The 23,577-nt window shown below is 36.2% G+C and overlaps 1 protein-coding gene across 1 annotated transcript; it reads left to right on the plus strand.

Annotated features, from left to right (window-relative positions):
* The first annotated feature begins 1,918 nt into the window (after positions 1-1,918).
* On the plus strand, positions 1,919-12,921 carry gtpbp1l (GTP binding protein 1, like). Its single transcript, XM_065244658.1, has 11 exons — positions 1,919-2,348; positions 3,063-3,174; positions 5,368-5,548; positions 6,112-6,460; positions 6,624-6,747; positions 6,819-6,933; positions 7,071-7,215; positions 7,292-7,610; positions 8,010-8,188; positions 8,770-8,886; positions 10,652-12,921. Exons 1-11 carry the CDS (start codon positions 2,181-2,183, stop codon positions 10,754-10,756), a joined length of 1,914 nt encoding a protein of 637 aa, XP_065100730.1. The 5' UTR covers positions 1,919-2,180; the 3' UTR covers positions 10,757-12,921.
* The last annotated feature ends 10,656 nt before the right edge of the window (positions 12,922-23,577 follow it).

Raw genomic sequence — 23,577 nt, forward strand, 5'->3', positions numbered from 1 at the left:
AGTTAAACAAATTAGAGGAGCAAATATTAATAGTGCAGTGTATACATATGATGATGATTATTATTTTCTGGTAAACATGCATTTATTGTACATTCTGAGTTTAAATGTTTCCTATATGATCTATTTGTATTAAACATAACAATGATTTTGAACAAGTAGTTAAACAAAAGTTAAATGCCAATAAATTAATTCATAAAATGTTAATTTGTTAATATAATATAATATAATATAATATAATATAATATAATATAATATAATATGGCATTTAGCAGACGCTTTTATCCAAAGCGACTTACAAAGATTAGGAAACAATAAAGTGATATGTCATAGGGAGGCAATAGTACAAAAGTGTTCACTATTCCAAAACTATACCTGTTGAGAGAAAAAGAAATAAAATAAAATAAATAAATAATGTTTTTGCATTTAGCAGATGCTTTTATCCAAAGCGAAAGATTAGGTAACAATAAAGTGATATGTCATAGGGAGGCAATAGTACAAAAGTTTTCACTATTCCAAAACAATAGCTGTTGAAGGAAAAATAAATAAAATAATAAAATAAATAATATTTATGCATTTAGCAGACGCTTTTATCCAAAGCGACTTACAAAAGATTAAGTAACAATAAATTGATATGTCATATGGCAATAGTACAAAAGTTTTAACAATTCCAAAACTATACCTGTTGAGAGAAAAAGAAATAAAATAAAATAAATAAATAATATTTATGCATTTAGCAGACGCTTTTATCCAAAGCGACTTAAAAAGATTAGGTAACAATAAAGTGATATGTCATAGGGAGGCAATACTACAAAGGTTTTCACTATAATATATTATATAATATAAAATAATAAAATAAAATTTAATACAATACGTATAAATATAAATTGCTATCAGTAATGCATTTACACAGTTTAGAGATTGAAAATACTTTTACTTAACTACTGCAATAGACACATTTGGTAATGCTATGTACATGTCTGTGACCTGTAAGGCAAAAAACATTTGAACCAAAATGAGCTTGAGCTTAAAATTATGATGAATTAATGCAAATTTAGAAAAAGCTGCATGACATGCCTTTGTTAGGAGATTCATTCATGACTCAACACTGCCACGTTGCGGTCTTACATCAACATCACAATAAAAGTATGCAATTATTTAAAACACAAATATGTGTTTGCTACTTTTATGCAGACTTTAAAAAAATCTTTACATAGTTTCATTTGGTTTTTAAGTCTGTGTATGTCTATTTTAAAATTATATTAGTTGAAATAGAAATTAAATATTATGTGTGAAGTTAAGAACCAGAAGGACTTGTTTGTACATGCCTGCATTCGCTTAATTATTAACAAGTAGGCGTGTCTCGAAGGAAGTTCCGGACAAAATACATAAAAGTCGCTTACATATGTTTGGTGTGACAACATGTATTATACATATAAATATTGTAATAGGCAGTATAACGTAACATTTTTTAAATAGTTTTTAAGTTCAAAGGGCGTTCTTAAGGCTTCGCTGTATACACATAATTATTTATTTAGAAGTAGGCGGGTCTCGAAGGAAGTTCCGGACAAAATACATAAAAGTCGCTTACATATGTTTGGTGTGACAACATGTATTATACATATAAATATTGTAATAGGCAGTATAACATTTTTTAAATAGTTTTTAAGTTCAAAGGGCGTTCTTAAGGCTTCGCTGTATACACATAATTATTTATTTAGAAGTAGGCGGGTCTCGAAGGAAGTCCCTTTTAAACCGGTAAAAAAATAAAGTCTCTTTTATGTAATGTGACAACATGTATTAAACCTTAAGAGTTTTTATCTTTCATATATAATGATTTCATAACTTCAATTTTTAAAAGCCATCTTCAAGACTTGCTGTTGCTGTAAACGCTTAATTATTTATTCAGAAGTGGGCGTGTCTTCCATACGTAAGTAGTAAACTGGCTACGTTGCGCTAAACTAAAGTCGGTTACCGCACACTTCTGTTTATGAACTTTCATGTGGTAAAATTCGGCAATTATCGATATTTTCGTAGATGGTTTGTCTTCAGTAACACTTACCGTTACGCAATATCAGTTTCTTAAAACAATAATGAAGTTATACTCCTAAACGAAACTTTAAATCCGAAGAATAACACAGTCGCAACCGGGGTTTTTTACTTCCCTAGACCCAAGTTGGAGGATGGCGGCGACGGAGTCGAGCTTAAGCCCGGTATTGGAGTCGGTGGTGCCGGCGTGTATGTTCGCACCGGACGCAGGCAACGCAGAAGATCAGGCCGACGCTGAGAGCAGCGAAACCGGCGACGACAAGAACGGAGACGCCGGGGATCATCTGCACCTCAGCAGCAAGGTGAATTTCAGGCCTGACAGCTGATTTGACTCAATTATATGCACACGAATCAGTGCAAATGTTTGTTTAGTAAATGCACGATGATTAAGGATTGCTAACAACTTTATAATTGAATGTAAACATATATTGATGTCTGGTTGTTGCATGAGTGACACGTTGACTGTGCCAGGTGGCATCGCTGTCTATACCAGAGTGCTATTTGTAAAGTTAACCATAAAGTTTATTGCATGCAAGTTTTTAAAGCATTTTACGTGCAATGTGAAGTTTATATACAGCAAATAATTCAATCATGACATAAAATGTATTAAAGGCATTTTCATCAGATAAAAATGTGAAAACAAGCAACATTTACAGTACATATCAGGCAGAGCATTATTGTAAAAAAACAAGTTTTTTAGGTTTTCAATAATATATAAATAATACAGTTTTACTAGTTGAACGTGGGTAAAGAATTTCTAGTTGTCAAAAGTTGATGCAACATCCATCAGACGTCTTCATTGTATTTCTATAAAGTATAATATTGCATTAAAAAGTTTATATTTACAAAATGTATCTATCTTTTCTATAATTAATTCAATACAATTATGTAAAATATTTTTACTGCATGAAAAAAGATAAACAAGGAAACCATTGATTTCATCTTTGAAAACATTTGAAGCATAGTAATTAATTAAAATCTAAAATCTGGTTCTTAATTTGTTGTTGTTGTTTTAGTTGGCACTGGTCAGCCCCACAGGCGAGCAGTATGACTTTTTACTCAAACAGTTGCGGGACAGAATGGAGGAAGGCTGTGGAGAGACCATCTATGTGGTTGGGATGGGGACAGGTGAGGTCAAATATGTATTGAAACTCTCCCTTAGGTACATTCACACAGGGCGTAAGCATTAATGCTTGATGGAGGGCATGTTTGAAGCGTAGCCAACAGCCAATCACATCACATCAGGTTAAAAAGTTGAGAAACGTTCTGCTTCTGCCGCGTGCAACGGCGGATCCACAATTCAGTTCGGCAACGCATGACGTCACCCATTAAAAGTAAATGAGAAGCGTTAACGTCTACGCCCCGTTAATGAGATGTCCGTTAATGTTGTGCCGGTCAAATGTAAATTTCTGCCTTTGTCTTGTGCCGCCCCAAAATGTTTAAACTGTTGTGAGTCTGTTAACAGTGCACCACATTTGTGAACTTTTGACACTCATTCTATTGCTGACCTTTGGGGTCACCTATTGAGACCTGTCTGACTTTAACTCTTTCACCGCCAGCGTTTTAAAAAAAAGTTGCCAGCCAGCGTTTTTCATGATTTTCACCAAAGTTTAATGCCTTCCAGAAAATGTTCTTCTCTAAATATATAAACATACAATATACCAAATGAAAGAACAGACTCTCTGCTTTCAACAAAAAAAAAAAAAAACGTTTCATCTAACCTTCAGTGGTTCTTTTGTAATCAGCTTTTGAATATGGGTAGGTTTCTGCAAAAACACCACATTTTGAGCAAAAAGCAGAGATAATTCCATTTTTGTGACGGACTTTTCATAGAGATCCCATTCAGAGCGATCTTTAAAACAGACACGGACATGCAGCAGCTTGCCATAGGGCAATGCTTCCGGGTTTAAAAAGTTGGATAATAGCGGTATTGCGGAAATACGGAAAATCTCATAATTGGCGGGGAAGCGTTTTCTCTTAATTGACGAGATATCTCGTCAATGGCGGTGAAAGAGTTAAAGGCCCTTCGATTTTTTTTTATATTTTACAAAATCACTTTCATATCTTTTAGTAAAGACGTAGCTTATTTGACGATATTTTGCGAAACATTGAATAGTTTACTAACAATCAGAAGGGTGGTAATAGCTAGTGGTTATGCATTAAAGAACACCTCTTATGTTGCTAAAAACAACGTTATTTTGTATATTTGGTATAATTCAATGTGTCCGTCTGGTTTATGGTTAAAAAAACACATTATTTTCCACATACCGTACATTTCCACATACCGTACACATACAGATTCTGATTCTGATCTTTCTGATTATTGCCGCTCCTCTATGCCTTGCATCCTTGAAACGCATTGATTTTGTACAAAGTGTCTTGTCCACGTCACCTGGCCCAGGAAGTAAACTGTTGCCTACAATCCGTGCGTTTGTTGTAGTCCAAGAAAAGAGATTTACGTTGAAGACGATAACTCGCGTCATCATTTACTTTAGGATTTGTACCTTTTGCATATCATTAACATGTACTAATATACACTCACAATCGTGAAAAGGATAATAGGTGCTCTTTAAGCTGTTGTATATCGCATAATATGTTAAAAGTAACGCTTTAGTCTATTGAATAAAACTTGTAAAATCAATAATAAAATTGTAAAGTAAATAAATTATAAAATAGTTTTACTTTTAATTTATCGTAACCCACTGGAGTCAAAAAGCATCCATTGATTTGGCTTAACGCTGTGTTCAAAACAACTCGAAATTCAAGTTTTTCCACATCAAACTCACAAAAACAAAACGTTTAAATTACCAAAGCGCGAAAGCTTTGTAACTAATTTTAAACAAATACCATTTGGTGTCCTTTAATGTTGCGTGATGTGTAATTGACAGGAACACATTGAGGTCATAGGTAGAACATTTAAACTGGGATATTTCCACATATGACTTCGTATCAAATGTCCTACTTAATGTCGACACCCCTGCTATTACACATTTTACACTTATGCATTAACATTTATGAAGACAATTTTGTTCGAAATGGCTTCCTGTGCATTACAAAGTTACATGTTTATCAGTATGTGTGTTCCCTGGGATCGAACCCATGATCTTTTGTGCTGTTAATGCAATGCTATACCAACTGAGCTACACAAAATGTTGACTCCTTGTAATTGTTTCACATTTGCGACTGCTTTATTTCGCATTACGACAGATCAGAGAGCAGACTAATTACTTGTCCAAAGTTAAACAGTTCTATTTGGAAATTGATTTCGACTTTCTCTGAGGTAAATGGGCCATTTAGGACTTCTCCGTGTCTTTTTTCCAGACGGTGGTGATTACGGTCTGGATGAGAGGGATATGGACGCGTCTGTCGCCACCGTGCAGTCGCTTTGCGAACAGGTTGATGCTGATCTGATTCTGCTGAGAGAGAGAGCAGAGACGGCGGGACGCATCCGCGATTACCTCATACGACGGCGGGTGGGAGAGGCCGACTTTCTGGAAGTCAGGTTGCCAGATTTTTCCACAAATATATCTTATATGTGACCCTACCTATGAAAACATAGCTAAAGTCATCTTACATAATGTAAAGAACATTTTGTTAAAATATTACCTTGATATCTTTAAAGGGGACATTTCACAAGAAGTTTTAGCTCAAAATACCATATAGATAATTTATTATAACATGTTAAAATTGCCACTTTGTAGATGTGAGTCGTTTTTTGGGTGTGTCCTTTAAAATGCAAATTAGCTGATCTCTACACTAAATGGCAGGGCTGTGGTTGGATAGTGCCGATTAAGGGGCGCTATTATCCCCTTCTGACATCACAAGGGGAGCCAAATTTCAATGACCTATTTTTCAAATGCTTGTAGAGATCAGTTTACCAAAACTATGTTACTGGGATGTTCTTTAACACATTTACTAGGTTGATAGAAGCACTGGAGACCCAATTATAGCACTTAAACACGAAAAAAGTCTGATTTTCATGATATGTGACCTTTAATATTGACTGAGTAAGGTCATGTCAACGATTTAAATACTTTATTTTGCCTTTTTACCTTTCGCTCTTAGAGTGGCAGTTGTAGGCAACGTAGATGCTGGTAAAAGCACGCTGCTTGGCGTCCTCACCCATGGGGAACTCGACAATGGTCGCGGATTCGCCCGCCAAAAGCTCTTCCGCCACAAACACGAGATGGAGAGCGGCCGCACCAGCAGCGTCGGCAATGACATACTGGGTTTCGACCAAGACGGGCAGGTGGTCAACAAACCAGACAGCCACGGGGGAAGCCTCGACTGGACAAAGATCTGCGAGAGGTCGTCCAAAGTCATCACCTTCATCGACCTTGCAGGGCACGAGAAATACCTGAAGACCACCGTGTTCGGCATGACGGGACACTTGCCCGATTTTTGCATGTTAATGGTAAGGGAGATAGGCCTCCATTATACAATTTCACATTTATATCAGTATGTTTGTTCCCTGGGAATCAAACCCATGACTTTTGTTATGCCGCTGATGCAATGCTCTACCAATTGAGCTACGTGCTTGGGGTGTTTAATGTCTTATGTTTCTCTTTATCGTAAAGGTGGGCAGTAACGCAGGAATCGTTGGCATGACCAAAGAGCACCTCGGTCTGGCACTGGCCCTCAACGTTCCCGTCTTCGTAGTCGTCACAAAAATAGACATGTGTCCCGCTAACATTTTGCAAGGTAACATCAAGCATGCATCCTTTTCAAGACCCTTTCAATAATGTAATATCAATCGATTGTTTGGGTTACAGAGACGCTGAAGTTATTACAGAGGTTGCTGAAGTCTCCGGGATGCAGAAAAATTCCAGTTTTGGTGCAAAACAAAGATGATGTCATCGTCACGGCCTCAAACTTTAGCTCGGAGAGGTAACGTAACTCTTACAAACACCTAGAAAACACCAGATATATTTGTTTTACTTTTATCATATACTTAAAAATATTTTATCTTGAAACTAATGCAAGAGTTATAATCAATACAAACCAAAACATAATTTTTTGTATAGGGTGTGTCCAATTTTCCAAATTTCGAACGTAACGGGTGAAAACATGGACTTGTTGAAGATGTTCTTGAACCTGCTGTCCTCCAGATTGACATTTAAGGACGACGAACCACCAGAGTTTCAGATCGATGACACATATTCAGTGCCGGTAAATCGTGCGTTTTCGAAGGTCTTGATGTTTTTCAATCCACTGTCATTTCAAACTCCTCTCATGTGTTTCTCAGGGAGTCGGCACGGTAGTGTCAGGAACTACTTTACGCGGATTAATACGCCTTAATGACACGCTGCTCCTCGGCCCTGATCCTCTGGGTGTCTTTATTCCAATAACCGTCAAATCCATCCACCGCAAGCGCATGGTTGTGAAAGAAGTCAGAGGCGGACAGACCGCATCCTTTGCACTGAAGAAGATCAAGCGGTCGTATATCAGGAAGGGAATGGTGATGGTGTCGCCCCGTCTGAACCCGCAGGCGTGCTGGGAGTTCGAGGCTGAGATTTTGGTACTGCATCACCCGACTACGATAGCGCCGAGATACCAGGCCATGGGTCAGTATGGGAGACAAAGATGTGGTATTTTATATCTTTTTTTGTCAAAGGTGTATTGTTTAGAGTAAATACATTTTAATAACATTTGGTTAGTAGGGCTGCATAACAATTAATCACGTCTAATCATTTGCAGAATAAAAGTTTTTATTTATAAATGTACCTAGCCCCTAAGGTGACATTGGAGTAAAAAAATCTAAAGTTTAATTTCATGTGCTCACTCGAAACCTTCATGTGCAGAATGTTTTTTTTTTGGAAGTGTATATATTATACTATATAATATATACATACTAGTATATACTATAAAATATGTTTATATATATAATTATTATACACAGTACACACACATATGATGTAAACAATGTAGTGCACATTGACTTTTATTTTGTATTTCTGTTATAGTTCACTGTGGTAGCATCAGACAAACCGCCACTATTGTCGGCATGAATAAAACTTGTCTACGAACCGGGGACAAAGCCACTGTAAACTTTCGTTTCATCAAGACGCCCGAGTACCTTCACATGGACCACAGACTCGTCTTCAGAGAAGGGAGAACCAAAGCCGTGGGTACCATCACTAAGGTTAGAGGTCAAAAGTATTTGTTTACCATCTAAAGCTGTAGATAGAGGCGTTGCTATGCATATAATATAACATAAGTCTTAACCTGTCACATAAGTATTAAAAGGTCTCAGCTGTGGTATATTGTAAATATAACAAGGCTTTTAACCAATCAGCATCCAGGGCAAAAACCATCCTTTTTTTTTTCTTATTATGGGGTGTAAAAAAATTCAGATGCATGTGAGTATCACGGCATTTTGCTTGGCAATACTTTACCGATTCTCAACAATGCAATATTGATATTTTAAACAATTAACATCTTACAAGATTCGTAGGCGTGCAGTCGTTTCATTTGGAGTTTACATCCCAACCACTAGTTAGCTCTGAACTTCATTCTTGCCGATACACAGCCCTATTTTATAATCCTTTTATAATTGTATTATCTGTGTAGGTTTGACTGTATCGGTTGACATCTGACATGTATATTTAAAGTATTCATATAAAACGAAGCAATAGCTAGATTTGAAGGTTTTGCAAGCATTTTGAGTCATTAAAGTTGTGTTTTATATTTAAATTCGCACATGTTTTTTTGTGCATATAACAGCTGCTTCAAACCAAGCCTCAGGCCAAGATGCAGTCTACCAAGAAAACCTCACCACAGGTTGAAGGAGTCAGCGAAGAAACCTCAAACGTGGATACAAGCTCACCAACTGGACAACAGGTGAGAGAAAGCGACACAATTTATAAAGGTTTATAAATCTAACTGAGTAAAAATCTGTTATTTTGGCTAGAAAGTTGGCAAGATGCACCAAGCAAATCAGCAAGACAATTTGCTTTAGTTACAGTATTCGGTAAAGCTCAAAATAAATTATAGGCGTGCAGGAAAATGAAATTCTCACAGGACACCTACGCCGTGAATTCGCAATTTCCCGGGTATTTCCTGGGAATCTCTTGTACAAGCATGTTTGATTAAAATCATAGTCTTTAAAACACAAATTCACTTAACCACGTCAGAGAAACCATAAAACATTCCTAGTGTCATCTTGATGAATTATTCCCATAGATTCTTTGGATTTCCACGTATATTGTCCACCTCTGCACACTGCTCACCACTTTTTCTTAAAGGGATAGTTCACCCAAAAATGAAAATCACCCTCATGTCGTTCCAAACTCAGAAGACCTCCGTTCATCTTCGCAAACACAGTTTAAGATGTTTTAGATTTAGTCCGAGACCCTCCATTGGAAATCTTTGTGTGGTTTACTGTCCATATCCAGAAAGGTAATAAAAACATCATCAAAGTAGTCCATGTGACATCAGTGGGTCAGTTAGAATGTGTTGAAGCATCCAAAATACATTTTGGTCCAAAAATTACGACTTTATTCAGCATTGTCTTCTCTTTCTGCGTCTGGTGTGAAGCGCATGCGCGAGACTAAAGTCAGGTGAGTGCAGTGACGCGGCTGACGTGTTATCTGGACAGTCTGAGGGTGACTTAAGTCTCGCGGACGCGGTTCACAACAGACGCGGAAGAGAAGACAATGCTGAATAAAGTCTGAATTTTTGTTATTTTTAGACCAAAATGTATTTTCGATGCTTCAACACAATCTAACTGACCCACTGATGTCCCATGGACTACTTTGATGATGTTTTTATTACCTTTCTGGACATGGACAGTAAACCGTACATAGTTTTTTAATAAAGGGTCAACAACGTCTCAGACTCAATCTAAAACATCTTAAACTGTGTTCCGAAGATGAACGGAGGTCTTCCGAGTTTGGAACGACATAAAGGTGATTTTCATTTTTGGGTGAACTATCCCTTTAAGAAAAAGGGTGGCAGTCATGGCCTGATAGTTAGAGAGTGGGGATTGTAACCCAAATGCCGCGGTTTGCGTCTCATTCCCATGAATTTTTGAAATTCCCCTTTGATCCCAAATGCTCCGAAACTTTCCTTTTATGCCTTCTGTGGCCTGCGGCTTGTCACTGTAGCTAGCGGGGAGGATGAGAAGCTGCTTAAAGGTGGTTAAAGGGATAGTAGTAAGTCGTTTGAAGTGAAGGCAAATTAGTTTTTAACCCTTTGAGGTCAGGATTTATTGCTTCTTAATGTATAAATGGTTTTCGTTTAAATCGCATACAGTAGGGGGGCTGTAAGCAAGACTTTCATGAAGGTGGTTTAATGTAATTTAGGGTTTTTATTGTTTAAACGATACTTAAACCTTTACTTGGATTTAAAGGTAATTGATTTCTCTGCTTATGGCTTATGGAGACGGCATTTTTTTTCTTTGTTTGTTTTAATAGTGTTCAAATAATAAATAAATGAAGCGTTTCAATTTACTGAACGCTAATGAATTTTGCTCTTGAAGCCGATTCTGTTTAATTGCATTTAACCTAAATGGACAAAAATGAAACGTCTATAAAACAGATGATTCGGCTGCTAAACATTAAGCACAGGAAATAAACGACGGCTTGGATTTCTCTGTCTCTTTTAGTTCAAATCTGGTGGAAGTGGCAGGAGGCGAGGTGGTCAGCGACACAAAGGCAAAGCACCTCTAAGCAGCAGTCCTGGGATGACATCCGGATTGGGAAGCAACTAAGCTGAACTTTATTATAAGTGAACACCAGAGGGCAGTAAAGACTTACTTTGTTATTACCCACCACAAGTTCCTTTTTTCCATTTCCCTTGCTTTTTTTTAACTACCATAAAACTCATAAACGAAGCCTGGACCGAGCCATCTCTCGCTCACTAATTACAAACGTTCATCTCCGCTGACACAATCGTGCCAAAAATCCAGATTGACAAGCTCCCTCGTTCCCTCGCGGTAAAGCCCATCCACCCTCTTTTATCGCCCTTTTTAAACCCATACGCACTAGGATCTTAACATGCGGCAATAAATACCCTTAAACCCAAATTTTGTGGCCAGCATGTTTCCCAGAGGACCCAATTAAGGAGCCCTCAAGTGAATCTTTCAGCGATTTTCCTATTTTTCACTTAATTTTCCTCCAATTTAATCTAGCAAATGCTGAAGCAGATGAAAGGCTGAGAATCTGTTCTGCTTGTCAATCTTTTATGCCCCCTCATCCTTTTCGGATTTTAATGAGCGCCGCTGTAGACGAGACGCAAGACATGGCAGAAGATGGGACCGGGCATTCGTGGAGTGTCACAAATTAGGTGGCATTTGCGTTGCTTTTTCATAGCTTAGCATTATTGCGTATGTGTTTTTTTTTTTACTACAAAGCTTTTTTAAAGGATACATTTGGCCGATTAAGCTGACAATGCCAGTTAAAATCCAGCACTTGCATGTTGTCTATCTTTTTATTTTAAGTTGACCCACATAAGTGACCCAAAGCGAGAATACAGCCCATTTTTTTGTAAATTATTAACCAGCACTAACATTTAAAGGGACAGTACAGCCTAAATTAAAAATGCATTGAGTTTATCAAGCATGAAAAAAGATGTTTGGCAGGATATATGAGTATATACAAGAAAGTGAATGGTGACCAGGGATGTTTAGGTCTCTCCAAAAATGAAAAAAAAAGCCAAATGAAACTAAACTATACTGTATTGCTTATAAATATCATTGGTGATTTAAATATGCATATATTCAATGCATATATTTAGTGGCTTACGAACAATTACGAGATGCATAGTGGCATTGACATTAAACAACACAGTTTTGCTCTTCACCTCATGCAAAACTTAAAAAGACTTAATTTGGTGCATGTTATTACCGTATGGGCACCTGTTGGGCCATTTTTGGAGTTTGGGGGTTCTGGTCCCCTTTCACTTGTATGGAAAATAACTACAAACCACTGTGCTGAACAAAGAAAAATCATACAAAATACAGGTTTGAAACAACATAAGGGTCAATCATTCTGGGTGGATTGTTCACAGAAGTTAGATAAGCGTTTTGATTGGAACCCATTGTTCCCAGTCATGTTGAAGAAAGAAGTTCACATACAATATGGGGCCTGTGTGGATGCCAATAATTTTTTTTGTAAAACTTAAAAAGAAAATAATATTTGGAGAAGGAGGAGATTATTGGCGCTGTTGCGTTACGCATTAAAAGTTTTTGCGGAAATGTTACGTAGTTATGCGCACTTTTTTGCGAAGTTGGTTTAATCCGAAAACAGGCTTTGGTCTTGTGATTAAAACAACAATTAACGAGTTATTGCTGTGAAATGGAGAACTTTAGATCCACAATAAAATAACAAACAACAAACGTAGATTCCTGGATGAATTAAACAATTTAGTTTGCTTTAAAATTTTAAGACAGCTAAAAAAATGACCACTCTACAACATAAATCGCTTTGCCTTACAGCTATCTAGTTTACTTGGGTCATGTATGGTGTTATTGAAGGCTTCATTCAAGTTGGTTCTGGTTCAAGTTTATGGGTTTGTTTTAGTTTTGTTGAGTTAAAAATCAGTACAAATCTGCCACACAGTGTGTGTTTTCTGTAATTCAAGGAAGACATTTTGGAATTCATTTTAGTTTTATTATTGGCAGCCACTGAGATTTTTTTTCAATGATTGAAAAGTCAGATTTTTGTTCCATTTGTAAATAAACAATAAACATAAAGGATAATAAAACTAGACACTTTTCTTTTTGGTTAGCGTTCAAAGCTTGGGAAGATTCGAAAGTTTATTTCATTTTAGTGCATGTTTATTTGTTTTTCAGAACAAAACTGTGTGTACATTATGTACAAAAGAGTGTAAATTGAATTTGTGTTGTAAATAAAGTTTTACAAAAACTCTTAGAAACGTTAAGGCTTTTATTACAAATGTGTCGCACTCGCCGTATTGTTACAAGGCAAAAAAATAACAATGCCGCTTTAATACGTTTTATTATGTCTTTTTTGTTTGTGAAAGTGAAACGGCATGTCCTCGGAGAAACCGTTAAGCTGAATTACACGAACATCTAGTTTTTTATTCATCCTCAGACACTCGTTCGTAATTTGCTATTCTGTCGTCTCTCCGATGCACTGAACAAATACGGCATAACTTTTTTTATTACTTACTGTCCCCGCACTTCTGCTGTGTAAAAGATCTCTCAGCCAAAAAAATAAATAAAAAATGGGCGTTGGGTCATTTTTGTTGAATCTGATGAAATGGCGGCATTAATAAAACAGATAAACGTTAGGGCACGTGGTCAAGCTGATTCCTGTAGGGTTTTTATCGTATCATTTCCAGTTCTTTAAAAAAGCCAATTTGATTCGCATAACTTTTTTGAATTTGTGGTAAATGACGTTCATATCAAAACAATATCTTGGCTTTCCACATCCCATCCTCCCTTTATATATACAGGGTTCCCACCACGGGTCCTTGAAATCCTTGAAAGTTTGTGAATCTGGGGGGGATTCAAGGCCCTGAGAAGTTTTTGAAAATATACATACAGTACATAGATACATATCATTGAAAGTGCATGAATTTTCTGGATAAAAGCCATATTATTCCCTTTGTAGTGTATAATAATATCATAAAAATTCTAGACTTTTAAGCACACGTGCTAAACTGCTTTAAATGCTTATATCTTCTGTATGCAAATGTTGATTCATACCAAAATGCTTGTTTGCATAGTTGTGTTTGACACATGAAAACGTCTCTGTTTACGTATGTAACTGTTGTTCCCTGAGAAGGGAACGAGACGCTGCGTCTCCCTTGCCATACTTCCTGCGTCCCTGTAACGCCGTCTTTGGCAATATTTCAGATAGCGATATACTTCCTGGCTCCCGCGTCACCCTGTCTTTGTCATTAAGCCTCACCATTGGTTAATTTGATATACACATTCAGACGCACTTACCCCTGGAGGCGTCCCCAAAGTGTCACCGCAGTGACGCAGCGCAAGTTCCCTCGAAAGGGAACTGTAACAATGTATCTTACAAGGTAACACGATGTAACCTTGCTCTCGCTTGAAATGTGTCCCCACATTTAGTGTTAACTTACAGCCTTTGAGTCCGAAGTGGGAGGAGTTATGATAATGTCGGTCTTGTCTACGTCACCAATCCCAGGAAGTAAACTCTCCGTATGTTTGTTGTAGTCCAAAAAAGAGATTTACATTGGAGACGATAACTTGGGTCATCGTTTACTTTGGGGTTCGTACCTTTTGCATATCGTTAACATGTACTAACACACACTTAAGGAAATGTAAAAACCATAGCTGCCCTTTAAGGGAAATAATCGTAATAAATTAATACTGGCAAAAAATTGTATAAAAAAGCATGGGTCTTCAACAGGGGGGCGGGCACTCTTGGTGGTCCACGGTGGTATTACTGGGGGGGTCCTCCAAATATTGTTTGAATGCAAAATATTTTTGTGGAAAAATATGGGTTAATAATAAAAAATGTAAACTTTAAAGTGCATAACATTCCCACAATTACATTTTCGTCATTAAGTTACATTTAAATGTTATGTGACATGTACTAGGGGGCCTCTCCCCTCTTTTCATTAAGGGGGCTTTGGTTAAAAAATGGATGAAGAGCTCTGCTTTATAGTGAAGGTCATCCTAATAACCATTTAATAGTCAATTTGTTACATTTTTGTCAGATTTATAAATAGCTCAATTTGTAGAGCACTGTGTTTGAAGTGCAAAGATCACAGGTTTGATTTCCAAGGATCACACATACTGATAAAAATGTTTAAAGGCACTGTTAGTCACTTTGCAATATAAAAGTGTCTGCCAAAATGTAAAACCGATTTTTTTCACCAATACCTATAGCCGATGATTCAGAGTAATATCTGCCAATGCTCATACAGTAGTTTGGTTGGGATATTAAATTGCATTAAGTAAATTCTGAAGATTACATTTTCTGATTGTTATTCATTCATGTAATGACCATTAATATTAAACATTAAACTAGTGATGTTTATTCACTTTTTTTTATAGACGGTTTCAGCAGCAACAACATAAAGAAGCGGCTTTTATGTAACTTCCAGTAAACTCAGCTAAGAATCAATAACAACAAAGTCTATTTAAAGTAGTTTATTTATATAACAAGCAAAATAAACAACACGTAGATTACCTAGGAAACCAAAACATTTGTTATTTTCGACGAGGTACTTGTTCAAGAGTTCAGTTTAGCAACTAGTCAGACCATAAAAAAAACTGAAACCAGAAGTAAAGGTCGGACTAGACGCATAATTGCGTCACCGCGTGTGCGATGAAACCGTCTATACCGTCTATCGGCCACAACTAGCGACTATTTTTAAAAATATCGGCCAATAGTAAGACAAATTGCTTTGGGCAATATATCTGTGCATCTCTAAAATATATATATATATATATATATATATATATATATATATATATATATATATATATATATATATATATATACACATACACATACATATATATATACATATACATATTTCTAAAACAGACCCATTAGCTCAGACCTATACCCTGTTTCTAGCATAGATTCATCGTGGTTCCCTTTGTCCTTCTCCCGACACAGAAAATAGTCTTAATTTTGATGGTTATGCACATAAGCTGTAAAATTTGTTGTCCTGGAGTAGTATGGATTATTTTTCAGCGAGCTGTTTAACATTTATTAATTAGAGTCTTGCCCCTCATTTACAGCGTGACCGGTTAATCCTCTGTGTGTTTTTGACATATTTGGAGAATCTAACCACAGACCCAATTAACAGAAACGGTGTTTGGGCAAGAAGTTTATTTTCAAAACAATGTCATCCTTTGACTTTGTTGAGTCTGGCTTTCAAAGATGAAAGACATCATATTTGCTTCGTTTGTCTTTGTAGTTTCTTTGTTCTCCCAAGCCACGTGTTGGCAATTTACAAAATATATTGGGCGGCATTTTGCTGTCAGGTTGCGTACATCAAAAAGGTTTCTGTTTGGAAAGCTACATGTATGTTTGCGCAGATTATGAATGGAAAATACATTAAAGGGCACCTATTATGCACATCCACAACAACCCTAAAATTAGAAAAAAAATTCACCTATTCCTTTTTTTTATCCCATGATTTACTCACCCTCAAGTAGGGATGCACCGATAGGATTTTTTGGGCCGATACCGATACAGATTTAAACAGACAACTTCTGGCCGATACCGATATTAAACACTTGTATACAATACCATACAGTTGGTCTATTAGTAAGTTTATTTCTGCATCAAATTATTTTTCTGAACATGGATTGGATCTGATTAACATTCAACTGACCAACATAATAAGAGAGGCACAAATTAAGCTAAAACAAATATAATAAGACAGCATGACAACCTTCAAAGGTGGTTTTCGATATTTAGCATTTATTTTATTAACAACATTAACTCATTTTTTACATATAGTGGATTTCTTTATGCAGTTAATTAATAAACAATCGGTATCTGCCTTTCTCGTGCTATTGCCGATATGCCGATGGTTTCAAATTCATCAAAAATCGGCCGATAAATATCTGCGGCCGATACATCGGTGCATCACTACCCTCAAGCAATCCGAGATACATATATGTCCATCATCTTTCAGAAAACGGGGATCAGGAAACAACTTTTGACTTTAAAACCCTAAAATGTGCATTCATCCTTCACAGAAGTAATCCACATGGCTCCAAAGGGTTAATAAAGGTCTTTTGCGGGTAATTGATGCCACATTGTAATAAAAATATCCATATTTAAAACTTTATAAACTGTAATGATGACTAGCTTCCCGTAACGACGGCATCTTGGACAACCAACGTTCACTACGTTAAAACTCGCATGAATCACGTAAGTCCAAGATGGCGCTGTTACCGGAAGCTAGTTATTACAGCTTATAAAGTTTGAAATCTGGTTATTTTACTTACAAAATCGCATCGATTACCCACATAAGACCTTTATTAACCCATTGGAGCCGTGTGGATTACCTTTGTGAAGGATGAATGCATTTTTTGGGGGGGTTAAAGTCAGAAGTCGTTCCCTGATCCCTGTTTTCCAGCATTTTAAAGCTCGGAAAAGCAAAGACATTTACTAAAATAACACCAAATGTGTGCATCTGTCTGAAAGATGATGGACATGTATATCTCGGATTGCTTAGAAGTGATAGCCTGGCTAACACCAGACCAGTCTCCTAGAGAATGAGACGTGGTCTGGGAACCATATGCTAATTTTCTCGTATTTAAGGCGTGGATTACGAATGCCCAGAGCCGTTTATTGGGCACTACTATCAAATGTCTATCAAATGCGTCTGTACGTAGCTCATAGTTCAACATTTTATGCAAATATTGTGTTTCAAATTGACGTGAGTGAAAACGTAAAGGTTTGCGAAGAACAGTCAACCTCCTGACACACGTGCTGCTCTCAAGGCTCTTACGTACGTCCACAAAACCTCTCATTTTACTGACAACCCACTGCAGTCGTGGCCGTAAGCCGGTTATAAATAAATGATCAGCTCTCTGGCACTCATTGAGTCTTTGTCTGTATCTCTGACTCACTCTGTTTCTCGAATGTCTCGAAGCAATTTCCAAGAATAGCAAATTTTGCTCTTGTTCATCAAAAACCAAGTGCGAAAATCAAACGTAATCCTGTTGCCTTATTCTTTGTTTAAAATTAAAGGCTTTATAAACTGAAAAGGCGAGATATTTCAGAAAGGGACTGGTTCAGACATATGGAAGTATAAAGAGTGGCGTTCTTGGGAAAAGTGAAATACTGGTAACATTTAATAAAACCCACATTGGCTATTTACGTATCTGCGTCCTTCAACAGAATTATGTTTCTCCCAGCGTTAGTCGCTCAGGGGCAGATGTATAGGAACTAACGCTGCTCGGGTCTCTGTGGTGAGAGATAAGTATTTCACTCTTTGATGAACAGCTAAGCCTTCAGCTCTCATTTCTCATCCTTGGTTGCAGACTTAGTTGGCACAGAGGGGACGCGCAGGGTTTCCCATCATCTGGAGGCCGGTATGCGAGTGTGCCCAGTGCTGGTGGCCGAAATTGGGCAATTTCTCAATGTATGGAAAGGAGCATAAGCATTTAAATGGACATGGTGTGAAGGTAAAGGCGGTTACTTACTGTAAATGCACTATAGGGAAGATGGATGGATGGATAGATAGGAAAACAAATGGGCTCATAGTAAATTTACGTTCCCAAGGGTCTATATTAAATGAAATGCTCAAGATAAGGCCAATGGCCTATATATGTATATATTGGTTTAAATCCACCAAGTTCTTTACAGTTGTTTGCTAGGGAAAAGATCAACATAAAGGAACCACTTCCTTTATGTAAGTGAATATTTTGTTCTTTATAATCAGTTTCCTTGCATCAAAATGTCTATTCACATCTTTTTTACCTTGAGGATTAAACGGGTTTTGTACCTTTAACGGTACGTTTAAGAGTATAATACAGACTATAGTGTGCTTCATGGACATAATCTTTACTTTTATTTATACATAGCACGGTAAAGTATGCTATAGTATTCTTTAAGATTTAGCTTAAGTACAACCATTTGTGCGTCTAATAAAAGACACAACATCCTTGTCCAAGGTGTCCTATTATCGATTTTTTATGAGGGCATAGTGCAGCTGTAAATAACATGCACTACAAGGCCATCAAGGTTTACAGACCGAGTTTGTTCAGCTGCTACGTTAAAAATCTGATTGACATTAAGTGGCGTCTTAACGGTCATGGCAGTGATTTACGAGCGACGTACGTACATCACCTTGTTTTTCCATTTGACATACAATGACATACAACCAAAGCCTCTTATTAAGCATGGCGCGAGCATTGCGCAAGAGCTGTGAGTGTTTATTTCTTCAATTTGTCAGATGTTATATACTGTATATGAAGAGTTTCGTTCCAAAACAAGATAAATCCATTTTTTTACATTTTTGTCAAAACTTGTTTATTATTATGTTATTATTTTGTTTTATGGTGCTACTTAGCTGTATTTTTTTAAGTTATGAAGGTTTAAATCAAAACAAACCAACTGCAGTTGAATTGATATTAATTGGAATACACAACCAAAAAACGAGATTTCCGAACAATTAAAAAAAATGGAGTTATCTCGTTTTGCAACAAAAGTCTTCATATATATAAAATGTACATGCATACTGCAAAAAATGATTTTCAAGAAAACATTTTCTTAAAAATATCTAAAAATTGTTAAATCAAGATGTATTTTCTCGAGAAAATAAGTCTAGTTTTTAGACCAAAAATATCAAATTTAAGTGATTTTGTGCATAAAGCAAGCAAAAAAATCCGCCAATGGGGTAAACAATTGTTTTCTTGAATTTTCTTGAATTTAGTGTTTAAGAAAAATTTTCAAGATTTTTTGCTTACCCCATTGGCAGATTTTTTTAGGGACAAAATACTTGAATTTGATATTTTTGGTCTAAAAACTTGACTTATTTTTTTGGGTCGTTTTGCTCATCAAGAAAAAGCATCTTAATTTAAGAATTTTTTATATTTTTACGGAAAACAAGACAAAAATACTAAGAATTGTTTTTCTTGAAAATATTTTTTTTGCATTATTTATGAAATAATTTTTTGAAATAAATGTTTACACTGCAAAAAGGATTTTCAAGACAAACAATTCTGAGTATTTTGTCTTGTTTTCAGTAAAAATATATTTTATCTTAAATCAAGATGTATTTTAGATGTAAAAACATTTGAAAATATTTCTTAAACACTATATTCAAGAAAAAATTGCTAACCCAATGGCAGATTTTTTGCTTGTTTTATGCACAAAATCACTTATTTTTGATATTTTGGTCTAAAAACTTTTGCTGAGTTTTATTTTTCTTGAAAATCATTTTTTGCAGTGTGTTTGATGATTTATGAAATAATGATTTTCAAGAAAAAAACATTCTTAGTATTTTTGTCTTGTTTTCAGCAAAAATATAAAAAAAAATCCTTAAATTAAGATGCTTTTTCTTGATGAGCAAAACGACCCAAGAAAATAAGTCTAGTTTTTAGACCAAAAATATCAAATTTAGTTGATTTTGTGCATAAAACAAGCAAAAAAAATCTGCCAATGGGGTAAGCAAATTTTTATTGAATTTAGTGTTTAAGAAAAAAGTTCAAGATTTTTTTGCTTACCCCATTGGCAGATTTTTTTGCTTGTTTTATGCACAAAATCACTTTCAAATTTTATTCTATTAAATTATATTTCTAAAAACTAGACTTATTTTCTTGGGTCGTTTTGCTCATCAAGAAAAAGCATCTTAATTTAAGAATTTTAGATATTTTTACTGAAAACAAGACAAAAATGCTAAGAATTTTTTTCTTGAAAATCATTTTATTGCAGTGTTGTTTATTCTCAAACTCGACTCCAAAGGGAGATCTATCCTCTATCCTCGTACCCCCCAAAAACAAAATCAAGACTTAAAGGGTCATAAGAGGGCCCATTTAAAGAAAAACTGTAAGCAAACAAAGAAAGAAAGATCAGAGCAGGTCGACTCAATCTCGTAGTGAGTAACAACAGCAGGCCAGTTATTATAGGCATCTAGATGAAGGGCAGGCCAAATATTTAAGATCCCTTCGATATTGGCAAGCTATCCTAGAGTGTCAACAAACTTGTGAACCCAATCAAGCTTTGCAAATATATACATGGTTGTATTAAATTCCTTTTAACTTGCAAGATTTACTTTCTTGGCACTATGAAATGTTTTCAAAATTGCGCATACATAAGCATTTGGTGTCGAAGGTTGGTTTTGCACATTTTGTTCTCATCAGTTCTGTTCTGTTTAAGGCATGTTTGGATATTTGCCAAATCAACGTACAACCCGTATAAAATTACTTGTTTGAGGTGACCTGTCGATAGGGAACCCAGGTTTATGGTGCCAAATTGGAAGCAGCGTTACTGATTTTAAATGGGATTTATAAATCAAAAGGTGGACCAATGGGTGCCCATTAAATCCTTATGCCATCAGAGCTACAGTAAACTTCCTGCAATAAAATCCCTGAAGAGGTGCTATTTGAAGATGGATAAAGTGGGATAACTCGACATGTACATGATACATTTCCTGTATACAAGGCTGTGAAAGTAAAAATGCTGAGTTGTTTTCAACTCATGGTTGGGTAAAATATGGGCAAACCCAACAGTTGGTTTGTATTAACCTAGAAAATGTCCATATTTGACCAAACAATGGGTTAAAACAACCCATCACTGGTATGCATTTACTTTATAATGCCTAACATTGGCGGCCGGTGACTTCTGTTTCCGATAGGCGCGATTTTAAAATATATGTTCAAAGTGTAGGAAAAAACATTTAAATGCAATAAAAAGCAAATAACATTCAGTGGAGGAGCCAAGGCCATTTCTTAATATGCGTGACCACAGGGCATTAATAAAAGTTTATATGACAATGTAGCAAAAATCTTTACCTTGATCTGAGTTTGAAGTAAAAGGAAAAAACTGAAACTAAATCTGTGATTTTGTTGGTAATCGGTCGTGTTCCTGTTGCTGAACTGGTAAAGCATTGCTTAAGTTATGCAATAGGTTGTGGGTTTGATTCCTAGTGAACACATACTGATAAAATGTATGGCTTGTAATGCACTGTAAGTCATTTTGGATTAAAGGGTCTGCCAAATGCATAAATGTAAATATAATGACGCAAGACTCACATTTTGGGTGAAGTTTGCCAGCAAACATGTTTTGCAAAATGGGTTTTGAGATTTGACATTTAATTCACATTTAAATGTGGCCTTTAAAAGAGAAACATCCACTGAGCACCTATACAGAATATCAACACAAATTTTTCATTACCTCTTCATCTATACGTGTTACGTCTTGGCTGATATGTTTTTAAAAATCAAATTATATTTCTATATAAAGTGTTATATTTCTATGCTATGTTTCTCATTACCTCTCCGTTTAAAAATTGTTTGGAAATTACAGCATATTGATTTTTGTACTGCGGCGAAAGCCTAGTTGATATGTGATCCATGTTTTGTTTAGTTTCGTCTGAATGCTGCCGAGATGCGAATCAACTAGCATTTATGTCAAGTGTAAATGTGTACTCATGATCTGTAGAGGTTGCGATCCTAATAAGCTGTCCATCATAAATGCCTCCGAGAGAAGGTTATTTTTCTTGCGCATGGAAAAAAAACGCATACGAAAAAATGCTAATGCAGGTTATTTCACGAGTTTGCATTAACATGTAATAAAATATTAAATAAAGCATATCTGGCATGCTGTCCAACGGGAGGGCTCCGAGCTCGAAATATTCGAGTACTCCCCCTTTTTAACTGGGATAGATATACTGTACCAGCAAAGACTGAGGCGATGAGGTAGAGGAAACTGCTACTGCTGCAAAAAACTGTCACGGGACAGAGGTGATGGATGGCTATATACAGTATAGACCCTATGTGCGCAAATTGGTTGGATTACATGACCAAGGTCCTCCCAAACTTGTTAAATAAACTTCATTTAAATTCCCCATGTGGTAAAACGATTGCAGCCCTACTGCTTTAGCTTTACTTCTATGATGCTCACCTGTGTAGTGTGAATGCTCTAACCCAGACTGATCTCACGGAAAGTCGTGTTATAGTCATGAAAATTGTGAATTTTTTGTGTCCATGGCACAAAATTCAGCTTTTTTTGTGCCTTGAGCACGAATGTCTTTATACGCAGCCCCTAAGGGGACATGGAGCAAAAGTTAAATATAAAAATGAAATAAAGTTTAGTTTCGTGAAACTATCGCGTGCCCAAGTGAAAGTATCGCGTTTTGAAACTATTGCGCGCACGTGAAAGCCTAACTAAACTAAAAGTTTCACGTGAGCACGCCAAAGTTTCACGTGAGCACGCGAAAGTTTCACGTGAGCACATGAAACTAAACTTTACATTTTTTTACTCCAATGTCACCTTAGGGGCTGGGTTCTTTTACGTGTCAATTGCACAAATTTCTATGAATAGTTTTTTCATGTCCGTCACACGACTTTCTTTTTCGTGTCATTTTATGTATTTTTTTCTCATTGTTTTTTCCTGTTTTCTTACCATTGTCGCTTGGGGTTGGGTTTAGAATCACTTTCTGTTACATTTTTAGACATCCTAACCCAAACCCCAACTCCAGGCGAGAATGGTTTTAAAAGCAGAAGGAAAACATGTAGAAACCAATACATAAAAGTACATCCAAACCCAAACCCCAAATCTAACCCAAACCCCAAGCGAAAATGATTTAAAAATAGGGGGAAAAATGAGAAAACAATACATAAAATGACACGAAAAAGAAAGTTGTGCAGACACGAAAAACTATTTATAACAATTTGTGAGAGTGACACGAAAACACATTCGTGTTCAAGGCAAAATAAATCATTTTTTTCGTTACTACAACACGACTTTCCGTGAGATCATGTTGCTCTAACCTGTTAACATCACCACAAAGAAAATGCGCAGATCAAAATTGCATTATGGGAAACCACACTAAACAGTTATGTGTCTGAAACTGCCGAATGCAGCATCTATTCACTTATATGTCTATGGTCCA

This window comes from Paramisgurnus dabryanus, chromosome 24 (assembly GCF_030506205.2).
Source record: "Paramisgurnus dabryanus chromosome 24, PD_genome_1.1, whole genome shotgun sequence".
Taxonomy (NCBI): Eukaryota; Metazoa; Chordata; class Actinopteri; order Cypriniformes; family Cobitidae; genus Paramisgurnus; species Paramisgurnus dabryanus.

Bases quoted from the DNA above. Each gene is read 5' to 3' on its own strand.
- gtpbp1l (XM_065244658.1), top strand. From the start codon at position 2,181: ATGGCGGCGACGGAGTCGAGCTTAAGCCCGGTATTGGAGTCGGTGGTG. The intron at 7,216-7,291 runs GTAAATCGTGCG...TGTGTTTCTCAG, and splicing joins ATGACACATATTCAGTGCCG to GGAGTCGGCACGGTAGTGTC. The intron at 7,611-8,009 runs GTCAGTATGGGA...TTTCTGTTATAG, and splicing joins GCCGAGATACCAGGCCATGG to TTCACTGTGGTAGCATCAGA.